The 13,509-nt window shown below is 41.9% G+C and overlaps 2 protein-coding genes across 3 annotated transcripts in view; both read left to right on the top strand.

The window, feature by feature from the left end:
* The window catches only part of LOC140907042 (tubulin beta-2 chain), a 455,512-nt gene that overhangs the window by 397,645 nt on the left and 44,358 nt on the right, over positions 1 to 13,509 (top strand). The gene's annotated exons all lie outside the window — the stretch shown is intronic.
* Positions 1 to 13,509, top strand: part of SLC22A23 (solute carrier family 22 member 23) — a 165,353-nt gene that overhangs the window by 144,610 nt on the left and 7,234 nt on the right. For both annotated transcript variants that reach the window (XM_073332151.1, XM_073332152.1), the window contains 3 exons: positions 1,080 to 1,312; positions 5,114 to 5,146; positions 5,838 to 5,961. In XM_073332151.1, the coding sequence (XP_073188252.1) occupies positions 1,080 to 1,312; positions 5,114 to 5,146; positions 5,838 to 5,961 (390 nt within the window). The remainder of the gene's footprint in view (positions 1 to 1,079; positions 1,313 to 5,113; positions 5,147 to 5,837; positions 5,962 to 13,509) is intronic.

Genomic DNA, 13,509 nt, shown 5'->3' on the forward strand with positions numbered 1-13,509 from the left:
TTCCATAAAAATTGTTTCAAATTCCTGAAATTAAGGAAAATCCTGATAGATGGTGTACTGATGTAACATACTAGCCATTCATTCTGGAGACTTAGGCCCAAATGTGGCTTAATGATACACATGTGGAATGAATTTGGCAATACTTAGTCTACTCCTTAGTTAATGTAGCAGGTCACATTACCTAAATGCTACAGAATTTGCCACAGATATGAGGCTCTTTTCTGAGAGAGGTGTCGCGCTGCCTGAGGAGGTATTGATAGCACTAAAATACACCAGTAACTCTGTCCACACATGAAATGATTTTACATTGCACTAGGATCTGGCACTATCCATATGAATCTCACCGTACCGACCATTTATTTTGTTAATAAATATTTGAAACAGGAGAAATGGTCAATAGAGGAACCAGTTTTCATGTAAAAAATAAGTGGAGGAAAGTAATGCTGAAGTATAGCATGAATCACAATTCAAGCCATAGATTTTCTGTTTCATAACAGTCATAGTAACAAATTAAATACAGGTTCAGTCTGTCACTTTAAATATTCATTTTAAAAGTTATTTTGCCAGCAGCACTACCTTGGGGATTGAGGTTACTATCTATGGTGTGATCTGTTTCGTATTATGCTTCCTTGCAGCCCAACCATAGAGCCCTTCTTCATAAAACTGATCACAGCAGTACTCATTCTAAAGGCCATGGGTCAGATGTTAGATAGTAACCGAAGTCTATTAAATTAATCTGAAGGCAGCTTCTGATTTGTTTTCATGACTGATTTCAGGTTGCTTCCAATCACATAATAAAAATGTAATCTCACATGGCTTGATTTGGGAACTGCTGTTGCTTAGCACCTATTAGAATCAGGTCGGTTGATCACAAGTCTTTTGGTTTGATCAATTTTTGATCATTGTTTATTTGTATTACAGTAGAACCTTGAGGGTAGGTGGGCTATGGGTTGTATGCGCTTAGTAAGAGAAGTCTCTGCCTCAAAGTTTTTCCTTTTCTGTCCAGCTCCTTGTTGCATTGCAATATTTGCTTGCCTGTTCAGAAGTGGTCTCCCATTGTCACTTTCTGTCTCCCTTAGGCTGACCGGGTTTGGAATACATCACTGCTTTGCAAAAAGCATGATGGGTCATGAAGCGAAGATGACCATCACCCACAATTTCTATGCAGACTACTATACCATGGCAGGGATTGCTCTGGCATCCTGCCTGGCTATGTGCCCAGTCGTTGGGTTTCTAGGGCGAAGAGGAGGACTGCTGCTGTTCATGATTCTGACAGCTCTGGCATCGCTTCTACAGTTAGGCCTTCTCAACTGTAAGTGAGGGCATAAGTGACGTGCACCTTGATACTGGTCAGAGAGCATTACCTTGCAAAGCTGCATGAGGCCTTGAATCAATGGCTGTTCTCAACTGACATATGGAAAAAACCTGTCTATTGCAGAACAGAAGAGCAGTAAATCAGCTCTCTGTGGATGGTGCAGATTCATATGCTCTACAATCCCGCTGAAAGCGATAGGGAATGTAAGTCACTGTAGATTTTGGCCCATTCTCTGTACATATTCGACTACAGTGAAACTCTTTTGTTCTCTCTCCAATTTTCCCTTTATTCTTTTGGTTCATTGTTCTAGGTGCAGGGATTTATGCTTGTAGCAGAGCTCAGAGCTAGTCACCCACGCTGAGAAGAGTTAAAAACAGAGTGGATTTCAATCTCTGACGATGTGTCAAAATTGATTGTCTGGGTTTTTAAAAGGGGGGAAAAAAGAGTTTTCTGTTGTCTTAAGACAGAGGTGGGCAAACTACGGCGCGGGACTGTCCTGCCCGGCCCTTGAGCTCCTGGCCTGGGAGGCTAGCCCCCTTCCCCTCCACCGCAGCCTCAGCTTGCCACGCCACCTGGGCAGCGCGGCGCTGTGGCGGGCTTCGGCCGGGCCATGCAGCTGTCAGTCCTACTACTCTGAGTGGCATGGTAAGGGGGTGGGGAGCGATGGGGTTGGATAAGGAGCAGGGGGTCTCGGGGGGTAGTCAGGGGACAGGGAGCGGGGGGTTGGATGGGGGTGGGGTCCTGGGGGCGGCAGTTAGGGGAGGGGGGTCCCAGGAGGTGGCGGTCAGGGGACAAGGAGAAGGGGGGGTTGGATGGGTCAGAGGTTCTGAGGGGGGCAGTGAGGGGGCGGATAGGCGGTGGGGGCCAGGCTGTTTGGGGAGGCACAGCCTTCCCTACCCGGCCCTCCATACAATTTCAGAACCCCGATGTGGCCCTCAGGCCAAAAAGTTTGCCCACCCGTGTCTTAAGAGAATTCATGGAAATGGCATACAAGTTTTACCAGATTCTTTTTTCTCCAAGGAGGCTGCAAAGGAAATTAGTTTCCCATTCATGGTTCCTTCTCTTTCTCAGATTTTCTGACATGCAATGAGTATGCTTAGGAAGTTGAATTGATTGATGGCAGAGTCCCAAAATTCCCATCCTCTTATAATTGCAAAAGAGGCAGTCTCTATCGGAGACAAGAACAGTATATTCCAAGTCTGTGGGTCAATGCTGGGTGGGTTCAGGTTGTTTCTGGTTTTGCCACTCTTCTAAAAATAGTGTAAAAAAAAAAAAAGGGGGGGGGGGGGCAAGTATCTGAACATCTGTCAAATTGCCTTTTGGAGAAAAAGCCAGAGGGGAACATGTCTCACTACTATAAAGTTAGTGGGAATAGTCCTAATCAAACTGGAGGTGTGTTCTCTGTCTCCTCCCTCCCTCTTGGTAAATTTGTGTGGCCACACATATGCAATACACAGTTAGCAGTGTAATTAAGAAATATGTATAGCACATGCATGTGTCTAAGTAATTATTGGCACACTGCCTGCTATGGAACACAGCTAAGAACAGCAATCTCAGGTCAGACTGACAGAATACAGGGCATATACCCTAAACCGGTGGATTAGTCTGTCATAAGACTTAATCAAGCCAGTAACAAAAATGTGTTTCCAAAATACTGTACTGCTTATTATGAAGCCAAAGATAGTTCCCTTCAGGCCCTCTAGCCCCTCATGCACCACCCAGACAAACCAGACTACTATGGTAAATGATTATTAAAACCAAAAATCGTATGTATTAACTTCCTCCAGTTCCAGAAAACCAGACACCCGCCTGAGGTCAATATATACTTCAGGATCTTACCAAATACCACACTATAGTCAATCTTTAGTAAAGTAACTAAAGATTTTTTTAATACACAAAGAAGAGTTATTAAATGGTTAAAGTGAATCACATACATTGCAGATGATGGCAGAGTTTATAGATCAGGAGAATAGCAGTGATGTTAAATCTGCTAGCTTGCAGTAAGTTTTCCTGGATCACCCAAAATATTGGGGGTCCTCAGTCCATGTTCAAAGCTTCCCTTTGTTAGAAATCATAGTCCAGAGACGTGGAGCAGGCAAGAGGCAAGGATGTGATATCACAGTCTCAAATTTATACTCCCCAGTCCATGTACCTGGAAGGTTACTGGCACAAACATGGGAGTCAGGAATCACATGTTCTGTGTGCCCCTGCTGAGTCATGAGGCATCCATTGTCTACATATTCTCTGAGGCGTGGGGAAGGGGCCCATCGGAAGAGTTGATTTCCCTTAATGGCCCATCAACCATGGCTCACTGGTCTTGATGTAAATCTGTTCTTGTGGGTGTTACCCAGGAACACATGTTGAGATACAAACACATAGCAAAGATTCATACAATGAATACAAAGATTCACATACAATGGTAATACATGTGTATAAACAGGGTAACCATTGTTCAACAGATTACAACTTTTCCAGTGATACCTTACAAGGCATGCTTTGCATAAGATTTATCACAATTGTGCACCAGCGTTGATACATCAGTGGTTGCAACAGTGTCAATACATGAGTGGTGATACCAAAACATGGTCATCTTCCTTTTTATACAGTGTCACAATAATACTCTGCATAACGATGAACTACAAAAAGCATGCCTTTGAAGAAACAGAATTATGGTAGCTAGATTACAACTATTTCTAAATTATGTTTGTTCTGCTGTGTTCCATTCTGAAACTTGAAGATGGACATAGAGAATTAATGAGAAGCTTTCTGTCATGCCCATGTTAAAACATTCTGTTCCCAGCTGCTGAGGGCAACCGAAAGTCAACACGAGGTGCAACTTATTGTCATTGATGCACTTCTTAACATACTGGGTTTTTCAGATGTGCCCTCATCATATACAGTTTGCCCTTTGTCCCCCTCCCATTTCTAAAAACTGCCCATACAAAAGTAGGAGGAAAAGGCAGCCCTGAACTCTGGAACAGCTTGTATCCTTCTACTGCGGTCTGTCCCCCTCCATCACATCCCACCATCACTCCTTATAGGCAGCTAGGCAATGGTGTGAAGAGAAATGAATGGCCATGCTGTCTGTGTAATTTGTTAAAGGGTGTGTGTGTGTCGTAAGACCTCTGACAGAGGGATCTCCTTCCAGATTTCAGGGTTTCTCCTGAGTCAGAACTTCTTTAAGCTCTCTGGAGTAACCCAGCTGCTGGGATGTTCTGCCAGGCTCGCATAACTATTGTTCCGCTTTTTATGCAGCATTACTTAGCGCCGCGTGGGAACGTGGGCCAAAAAGCAGCTTGTGAATAATTTTAAACACTGTAAACTCACTTTGGATTTTGGCAAGGGAAAAATATGTGTTTTAGCAACGCAGGGATGCTGATTGTAATGGTTTCCTTCTCTAACTAAAGCCCCTGTGGCCATTCCCTGAGGGTTACAGCAAAGCTTGACTGCAGTTTCTTTTCCTCCTTTATTACCAACAAAGAGACTTTTGTTTAATTTCAGTGCTAATTCTGGGTCTTTTCAAATGATTTACCACTGTGCGTTTATTATCATCATCTCATTAGAATTCTATCCTCCAGATGGGAATAGGCCTGGAAATTGCATGCCATGTCAAACTGGTTTTGAAAGACTATTGCAATCCAGTCATGATACTGAAAGGAAAGTTTATGGGGAGGAGGTGGAGGGCTGTAGTTTGGTTTGGTATGGGGGGGAGGGTGTTGTGTGTTTGTGTTTTCACTTTGAATAAATCACATATTTAACTCTCTCTCTCCCTTTTTAATTTATCTTTTGCGGATCCAGTGATTGGAAAATATAGTCAACTTCCAGGCTCAGGTACTGTTTACTAATGTCTATGCAGTGTTTTAGAACTGCTTGCACTCTGACTGGGTGTATCTGAAAGGCCAGAGTCGCTAAGGATACAGAGTCTGAATGCAGTAACTGCTAGTGTTCATGTGCAAGGTTGCTGTTGAGCTCAATGTCCTAGGGCTCTTCTTGTAGAGCTGATTGCTTATTTTTACAGCTCCTGTTCAATGCACCTGTGGCTCTGATCAGTTGCAGCATAAGGATTTTTTCTGCAGGTCTGTGGTAGAGATGAGAACATTTTATTTATATCTTCCTCTATTGCAACATCTGCAATGTCTCAACCACAGAATTGTACTAGGTCATGATTAATTCTGGTTGTCTCCATATGGCTACCAGATTTGGGTGGGAAGTGTCCAGTGCCTGAAAAATTGTTTGGAGACATTTCTTGAGCTTTACCTCTTTGTGATGGCTGTTGATAACAAAGTTGGAGATTGTTTTTACTGCTAATTTTTTGGCAATATGTTACGACATTTTTATTTATGTTTTGGGTAGTTGGTACATGGCTTATTAAATATTGATTTAAATAAACATTGGGGGAGGAGACTCAAACTTGCATCTAAGGTGAATGAATGACTTAATATGGTATTCTTGTTTTATTTCTTGGGGACTATATACTGATTTTGCTGAGCTCAATTTCCATGTGCATGTGTCTGTCTAACAGGTATGAGTGACAGCGTCAAAGACAAATTTTCTACTGCATTTTCCATTGTGGGTATGTTTTCTTCGCATGCTGTTGGAAGTCTTAGTGTTTTCTTCTGTGCTGAAATCACACCAACAGTAATAAGGTAAGACCCCCAAACTTCCCATGTTGGGGTGGGAACCAGTTCAGATGTCCTTACTTTATTAATAATTTATTGTGTAATGCAAACTTTTATTTATGCAAGGTGAAATCTCTAATAATCTGATACTCTGGGACAATGGACTCTGGGATGTTCTGTAGTTTGAGCAGTCTCTTGGGAGCTACTTTGCATATAAATAAAGAGAGTTTTATTTACATCGCTTCAGACAGTTTCACCCTTTCTCCCATCATGATAATTCAATATTTTAATTAACAACTTGGATGTTGGAATGAAGAGAATGCTTATAAAATTTGCAGATGACACCAAGCTGGGAGAGGTTGAAAGCACTTTGGGGGGACATGATTAGAATTCAGAAATATCTTGATAAATTGGACAATTGGTCTGACATCACATAGGAAGGAAAAATCAAACACGCACATACAAAATGGAAATAACTGGCTAGCCAGTAGTATTGCAGAAAAGGATCTGGGGGTTCTCCATGTCCATCAAGGGTAGGACAAGAAGTAATCATCTCTGTTTGCAGCAAGGAAGATTTAGGTTAGATATTAGGGAAACATTTCTAATTATAAGGATTGTTAAGTACTGGAATAGGTTATCGAGGGAGGCTGTGGAATCCCCATCATTGGAGGTTTTAAAGAAAAGGTTAGACAAACAACTTGGTGTGAGTATATTTTATCCTGACTCAACATGGGGGGATTGGCTAGATGACCTCTTGAAGTGCCTTCCAGCCTTACTTGTCTATGATTCCTTAATTATCAACAATACTTTTTACATTAAGAATTGCATGAGGCATTGTAGCTAAATTTGGTTTGATCTCCAGTTCTTCCACTGTGTTGTGCTTCAGTTTTCTTGCAGGCTGTGAAATGACTGTGTGCATGCTAAAAAGGGAAGCCTGTGCTTACGTGCTTTGCTTAATTGGAGTATAACCATTAAAATTATGCTGTTGTCACTTGGTTTAATAAAAAGTACCTCTCAGTATCCCCAGGGGTTTGTGAAAGTAGTAAATGCATGCATGCATAGGTGCCAACTTTTACTTTTCCCCGGGGTGTTCCACATCCTCTCTGAGGCCCCGCTCGCACTCTGCCCCCTCCCTGAGGCCCCACCTTCGCTCTGCCTCTTCCCACCCCTCTGCACCTCCTTCCCCCAAAGCCCCTCTTCCCGCTCCCACTCCACCCCCTCCCCGAGGCCCCTGCCTGCCCGTCGCTTGCTGGTCTCTGCCTCCACCCCATTCCGAGCTGCTGGTGGGTGCTGAGCACCCACTGTTTTTTTTCCATGGCCCTGGAGAACCCACGAGTCGGCACCTATGCATGCATTTCAAGTCTGCACCCAGGGCGTTGAGAGAGAAGTTTATGTCTGGCCCTGTGTGAGTGTTCTAAAGGGGGGAATAGGCACAAGCAGCCCTGCTTCTGTCCAGTGAAAGCTTCAGCCAAAATTCAGTGACAGGTTGGTGAAGAAAAAGGGGGCGGGAGGGGGGAACCAGTACAGCTAGCAGTGATAACAGCCCCAGAGGTGATGTCAATGGCACTGCACCTTTCAAAGGTGTATCATTTCCCTCTGCATTCATCCCCTCTCCTCCAGCACAAGTGGTAGCATTATGCCTTTCAAAGGCCGTTTAGTGGTCTGCCTCTTCCCTCACCTCCTCAACACAGGCCTATCTTAAAGGAGTCAAATAATTTGCCCTAAATATGGCCCTTGATAACCTGGATAATAGTGAAAATGGGAAGTTTCCCAGCCCTTTCTTTGCAATATCAGTTTTCCATTTTATTTATTCACTTCTCTTCTTACAGCATAATCTCATGCACTGGTCATACACTGCATTTGTACATTCTGGATAACAGTTGAAATAGTGCCAAAATGATTTAGGTGCTTTAGGTCCCATTGACTTTCAATTGGATTCAGGCTCTTTAAAAAGGGGACGGGGGTGGGGGGAGAGAGAGAGAGAGAGAGAAAACTTTCCAAAGTGAAATGTCCTTACAATATTTTGTCATCTGTGTAGCAAAGGGTCAAATCTTTCTTTTGTTTAACTCAGTGTTGTTTTTTCCAGCTGTGTGGCGTGAGGTACATATTTCACAAATTACATCATTTTGCAGGGGAAGCTGTTGGTTGTAGAGAAGAGAGTGTAAGCTAGTTTGAATCATTACTAGCTTTTGCTTGCTAAGCAAAACTCACCTTTCATTTGCTATCATAACTATGAAAGGGTTATTTTAGGACATCATTCCAATAGGTTGTGTTCTCTAGTTAGCTTTTCCTAAATTACAGATGAAAACATTTGTACCTTAGTTATTTTTCTCACAAGAGATGTTAAAGTGGAAAAGATTTTCTAGTTAGTCATGAAATTAAAAATTTAAAGGGACACATCAGCATGTAATCAAATGCAGTTGTTGGGTTTTTTAATTGTTTCAGGAATTGTGACTGTTTTTTGACTCTCTGATGATTTTTATGGTTTTACAATAGATTTTTCTTTTTTTAAATTTTCTCCCTGTTATGTGAAAGAACTAAACAGAGAGGAAACTGACCAACTGAATGACTAACCAGAAGAAACAGCTAAATGTTGTCAAATGGACAAAGCAAACCAAAAATGTCCTTTTCCTCTAATCCCACACCAAAGGCTCTTAAGCAAAGTAAGCAGTCATGGGATAAGTGGAAATGTCCTCTCAGGGATCAGTAACTGGTTAAAAGACAGGGAACAAAGGATAGGAATAACTGGCCAGTGTAGAGAGGTAAATAGCAGGGTCCCCCAAAGATCTGTACTGGGACCTGTGCTGTTCAATGTATTCATAAATGATCTGGAAAAGGGTGTGAACAGTGACACGGCAAAATTGGCAGATGATACAAAATTACCCAAGAAAGTTAAACCCAAAGATGACTGTGAAAAGAGATATCACAAAACTGGGTGACAGGGCAACAAAATAGCAGATGAAATTCAGTGTTGATCTGTGCAAAGTAGCACACACTGGAAAACATAATCCCAACTACACATACAAAATCAGCTGTTACTACTCAAGAAACAAATCTTGGAATCATCATGGATAGTTCTCTGAAAACATCTACTCAATGTGCAGTGGCAGTCAAAAAAGCTAACAAAATGTTATGAACTAGTAGGGAAGGGATAGATAATAAAACAGAAAATATCATAATGCCACTATATAAATCTATGGTACACCCACACCTTGAACACTGTGTGTGCAGTTCTTGTCACTCCAGCTCAAAAAAGATAAATTAGAATTGGAAAAGATACAGAAAAGGGCAACAAAAAATGATTAGGGGGATGTAACAGCTTCCATATGAGGAAGGATTAAAAAGATTTGGACTGTCCAGCTTGGAAAAGAGATGACTGAGGGAGGATATGATAGAGGTCTAATAAATCATGAATAATGTGGAGAAAGTTAATAAGGAAGTGTATTGACCCCTACAGATAACACAAGAACCAGGGGTCACCCAATGAAATTAATAGGCAGCAGGTTTAAAACAAGAGGAAGTATTTCTTCACACAGTGTGCAGCCAACCTGTGGAACTCGTTGCCAGGGGATGTTGTGAAGGCCAAAACTATCCCAGGGTTAAAAAAATAATTAGATAAGTTTATGGAGAATAGATACATCAATGGCTATTAGCCAAGGTGGTCAGGGATGCAACCCTCATGCTCTGGGTCTGACTGCCAGAAGCTGGGACTGGACAGTTCTGTCCATTCCCTCTGACGCATCTGGCACTGACCACTGTCAGCTGACAGGATGCTGGATGGACTGTTGTTCTGAGCCAGTATGACCGTTCTTATATTCTTAGCACATTTCAGACAGAAGTGTGATTGCTAAGCTGATGATATGCCTTTGCTCAGGTGTCATGAAATAGGCATCTGGCCATTTCTCCCTCACGCCCTTTACAGGGCAATTGTCTTTATGAAATACCACCCATAATGCATTGCAATTTGGCAAAGCATCTTATTTTCAGGACTTGACCTATATTCAACTGATGTTCCAATCAGAGTCTTGTGGGAGGGCATAGTAAGGGAATTGGGGGAGTCATTGGGTTTTTCAAACTAATTCTTTATTCATATTTTGTTTGTGAGGAAAAATATCATCAATATTAAGGTGCTTACAAGTAGATTGGCTGTTGTATGATTGCTACCATGACAATCAATAGCATTTCCCAACACTTCTACACTGTTTTCAATAAGCAAAAGGTTGTTTTTGAATAACCCCAACATCAGGTTCCAAGAATTTATCTTTTCCTGCTAGAATCTACAATATATGTTTCAGAGACCTAAAGGCTCTCAGGAATAACACAAATATTTATTGTTGAGATCCTTATTACCCTGACATATTAATGCTGGTCAGCCCTGATTCATCGTTAAAGAGTTCTAATTCCTTGTGCCAAGGAGTTCATTTAAAAAGCTCCTTTCCAACACTGAACTGAAGCACTAAATGAAGCTGATAATCCTCCTCCAATAAGCATGATGACAGAGCCACTGAGGGTTGCGCTACTTACCAAAGAGACCAAGGCTTTAGAAAGGAGTTGATTGGGAGACTGTTTTGTTTTCTCCTTTCTTTCCCTCCCCTGCCAGTTTCTAAAAGGGGGAGAACAGTACCGGTTCCTAGACCCCTGAGGATAGGGAGTAACTACCTATTGCTTGGCCTTGGCATTGCTAATACCACTTTCCCTCTCCTTACTGATAGCAACAGTGAAGAGAAAAGGTATGTGGGAGGAACAGTGGGGATTTTAGCCATCAGCCACTGTCCACTGATGGCTCTAACTAAAGTAAATTCCCACTGGAGATTAGGGGAGTGGAGATTGCTGAGGTTAAAATCAAATAATCACATCAGGATTTTAAATCACAGCACTTCACACAGTGGAGTAAGACTGGGGCTCTAAGGCACAACTGCAATACAAATAAATAATCTTTTCAGTAATTGAAGGGGTTTTTGACCCATTGCCACATCAGACCACTTGCATTAGAAAGGGTCAAATACTTGAGAAAAACTAAGGTGGGATTAAAATTGCTCTTTTGTGCTTCTAAATATTAGAGAGAGGTGCAAGCCATATTCCTGGATTTAGTTTCACTTCAGTGAAGAATTTCTGAGATAATATTTTGCTATTGTTATTTTAAACTCTTATTAGTAAAGTGTTCTGGTGATGTTTAAAGCTCTAGTAGACCAGAAAAAGTTCTAAAATATGAATAGGGAAACCTTTAAAGACTACCAATTTTGAACCAGGCTCTTTCAACGTTTGCACCATTGAGGATTACAAGAGCAGTTTTACAGTCTTATAAATGATCCTCTTGTACTATTCTCGCTCTTATTAGCTTACATAAATGTGAGCAAAGCCTACTCTCTAGTGGTAACACAGAGAATGGCAGAAGTCAAATACAGTAGCTGCTTTCTTAAGATCTGATATGCTGTAATGTAATCTTTGGAGGATATACATTAATTAAGACTGAAAAAGCCACATGAGGAAGCTATTTTACAAATTGAGAAATTGAGGGAGAGGTTTGATTTGTCCAAGGTGTTGCAGTGTGTCCATTTCAGACGCCCAAACCACAGCTTGAAACATTAGGCCGTAGTCTATTAATATTCAATATGTTAGAGAAAACTGAAACAAAAAACTGCACCATCACATCTCAGGAAACTTCTTGAGTGAGGAAGAACAATATCTAGGAATTGAGCACCCCAGAAAAGTTCTAAATCCTGCCTGCAGTCACACCACGCATGAGAAAGAAAAGTGAACTACAGAAGTGCGCTGCACTTTTAAACAGAGTTGTTTCATTGCTTCACTCATGCGCGTCTATTGTGCATGTCAGCAAGGAAAACATCTGCAAATGTTGAACTGACATTATTTTAGATTATAAAAAAAATGCAGCAAAAAATAAATAGTATAGTGTTTTCTAGCACTGATAGTGCTCCCTGATTTTTTCTAGTATACATAGTGCAACCTACAGTGAGAGAATATCTCTCTGACTTCACCTACAGTGCTACTTGACATACAGTGAACCTAAAATTGTTCCTTCTCCCTTAGTTTTCCTTGCAGTGCATTTAAATTCCTCATTTAAATGCCTTTAAAATCCAGGTGAGCATTTTTTTTCCCCAGTCTTTGACGTACAATACTGAATAGATGACGGGTTCTCCAATTGGGGGTCATGACCCTTCAGGGGGTCGTGAGGTGGTTCTGTGGGGGTCACGAGCTGTCAGCCTTGTGCCCACATTAAATTACATTTTAATTAACTCCCTTGTTTTTAACTGGGGGGGGAGGGCGCGGCATGGCGTCACACTCAGAGGCTTCCCATGTGAAAGGGGTCACCAATACAAAAAGTTTGAGAACCACTGACTCTGTGGACCTGATTCCCCATTGCCCGGCCCCTAGCGTAGTCATGTGCACCAGTACAAAATGAGCATATCATGCTGCTGTGGTAGAATTTTACACCCTCTTTGCACTAATGTAAATGACTGCACAATGTCCAGGGCAAAGGAGAATCAGCTCTTTGTCACTATTGCACCAATTTGGGGTGTGGTCCTGCTAATACGTCTGCATTTGAATACCTAGTCCTATGGGACTACCCATGCGAGTATAAATTCAGAAAGTTACTTAAATGTGACAGGGGGGATTTAATTGCAGAAACAATAGATTTAGGTAGGTTTTAATTTTTCAGTGAAAAGTTGGCTAAAGCTTAATATCCAGACTCCAAAATTTCTACTACCAACACAAAATCCAGTAAACCCTGCAAAAATCCAGTTTCTTCTGTAAAAGCCTGGGAAAATCACTCTTTGTCTCTGTAAAGTGAAAGGTAGATAATTAAACATTGCAAGGAGGGATTGCTTTGCTCTTGTCTGCTGGTCTGAGCAGAATATTTTTGGTGTCCTACACTTCCTGCACTTAAGCAGCCAAGCTGTAAATCCATGGATACTGAAAAGATCTGGGATATGGGGATTAGCTTTTGAGCAAGATGGCTGGTGGTCAGAGAAAATCTAGAAGTCAGAGATTTGTAGTGCTGGGTTTGATTTATATCATAGAGTATAACCTATATAATGATAATAAAAAAGTAGCAGTGCAGATTATCACCGAATTTGAAGTTTTAGTTGTGTGGAAAAGGGAGGAAGTTGAGCACGGGGAGGACTGGAACATGTTGACTCACAGGAAAGTACTGTCTGTGCACCAAGGACACAGAATTTAAATGTAATGGGGCAGTATGCAGGTATCAGGCCTTGAAAGGGTACCACAGAGAGTGTTATGGGTCCTGAGATCATCATGCTGCTGCAGTAGTGGAGTGACACAGACACAGAAGCTGTGGCTGACAGGTGACTGAGTTCTGTGCTGAGAGTGAGGGTCCGGGAGCACAGCAGAGAAAAGTGCAAAAGAAAATGGGAGTTACTGGGAAACCTGCTACTGGGTTTCAGGGTAGGGGAGGGATGAGCCCTATCCAGTAGCCTGAGGGAGAACCTAAAGTTGTTGTTGCTGCACTGAGGACCCATTGTAAGGTGAAACCAGTCCTGGGAACAACTGTTAAGGGTCAAAGCTGCTGTTAGAGAAAAGTGCCTGAGGGAATCC

The sequence above is a fragment of the Lepidochelys kempii genome, chromosome 2, assembly GCF_965140265.1.
Source record: "Lepidochelys kempii isolate rLepKem1 chromosome 2, rLepKem1.hap2, whole genome shotgun sequence".
In the NCBI taxonomy this organism is placed as follows: Eukaryota; Metazoa; Chordata; order Testudines; family Cheloniidae; genus Lepidochelys; species Lepidochelys kempii.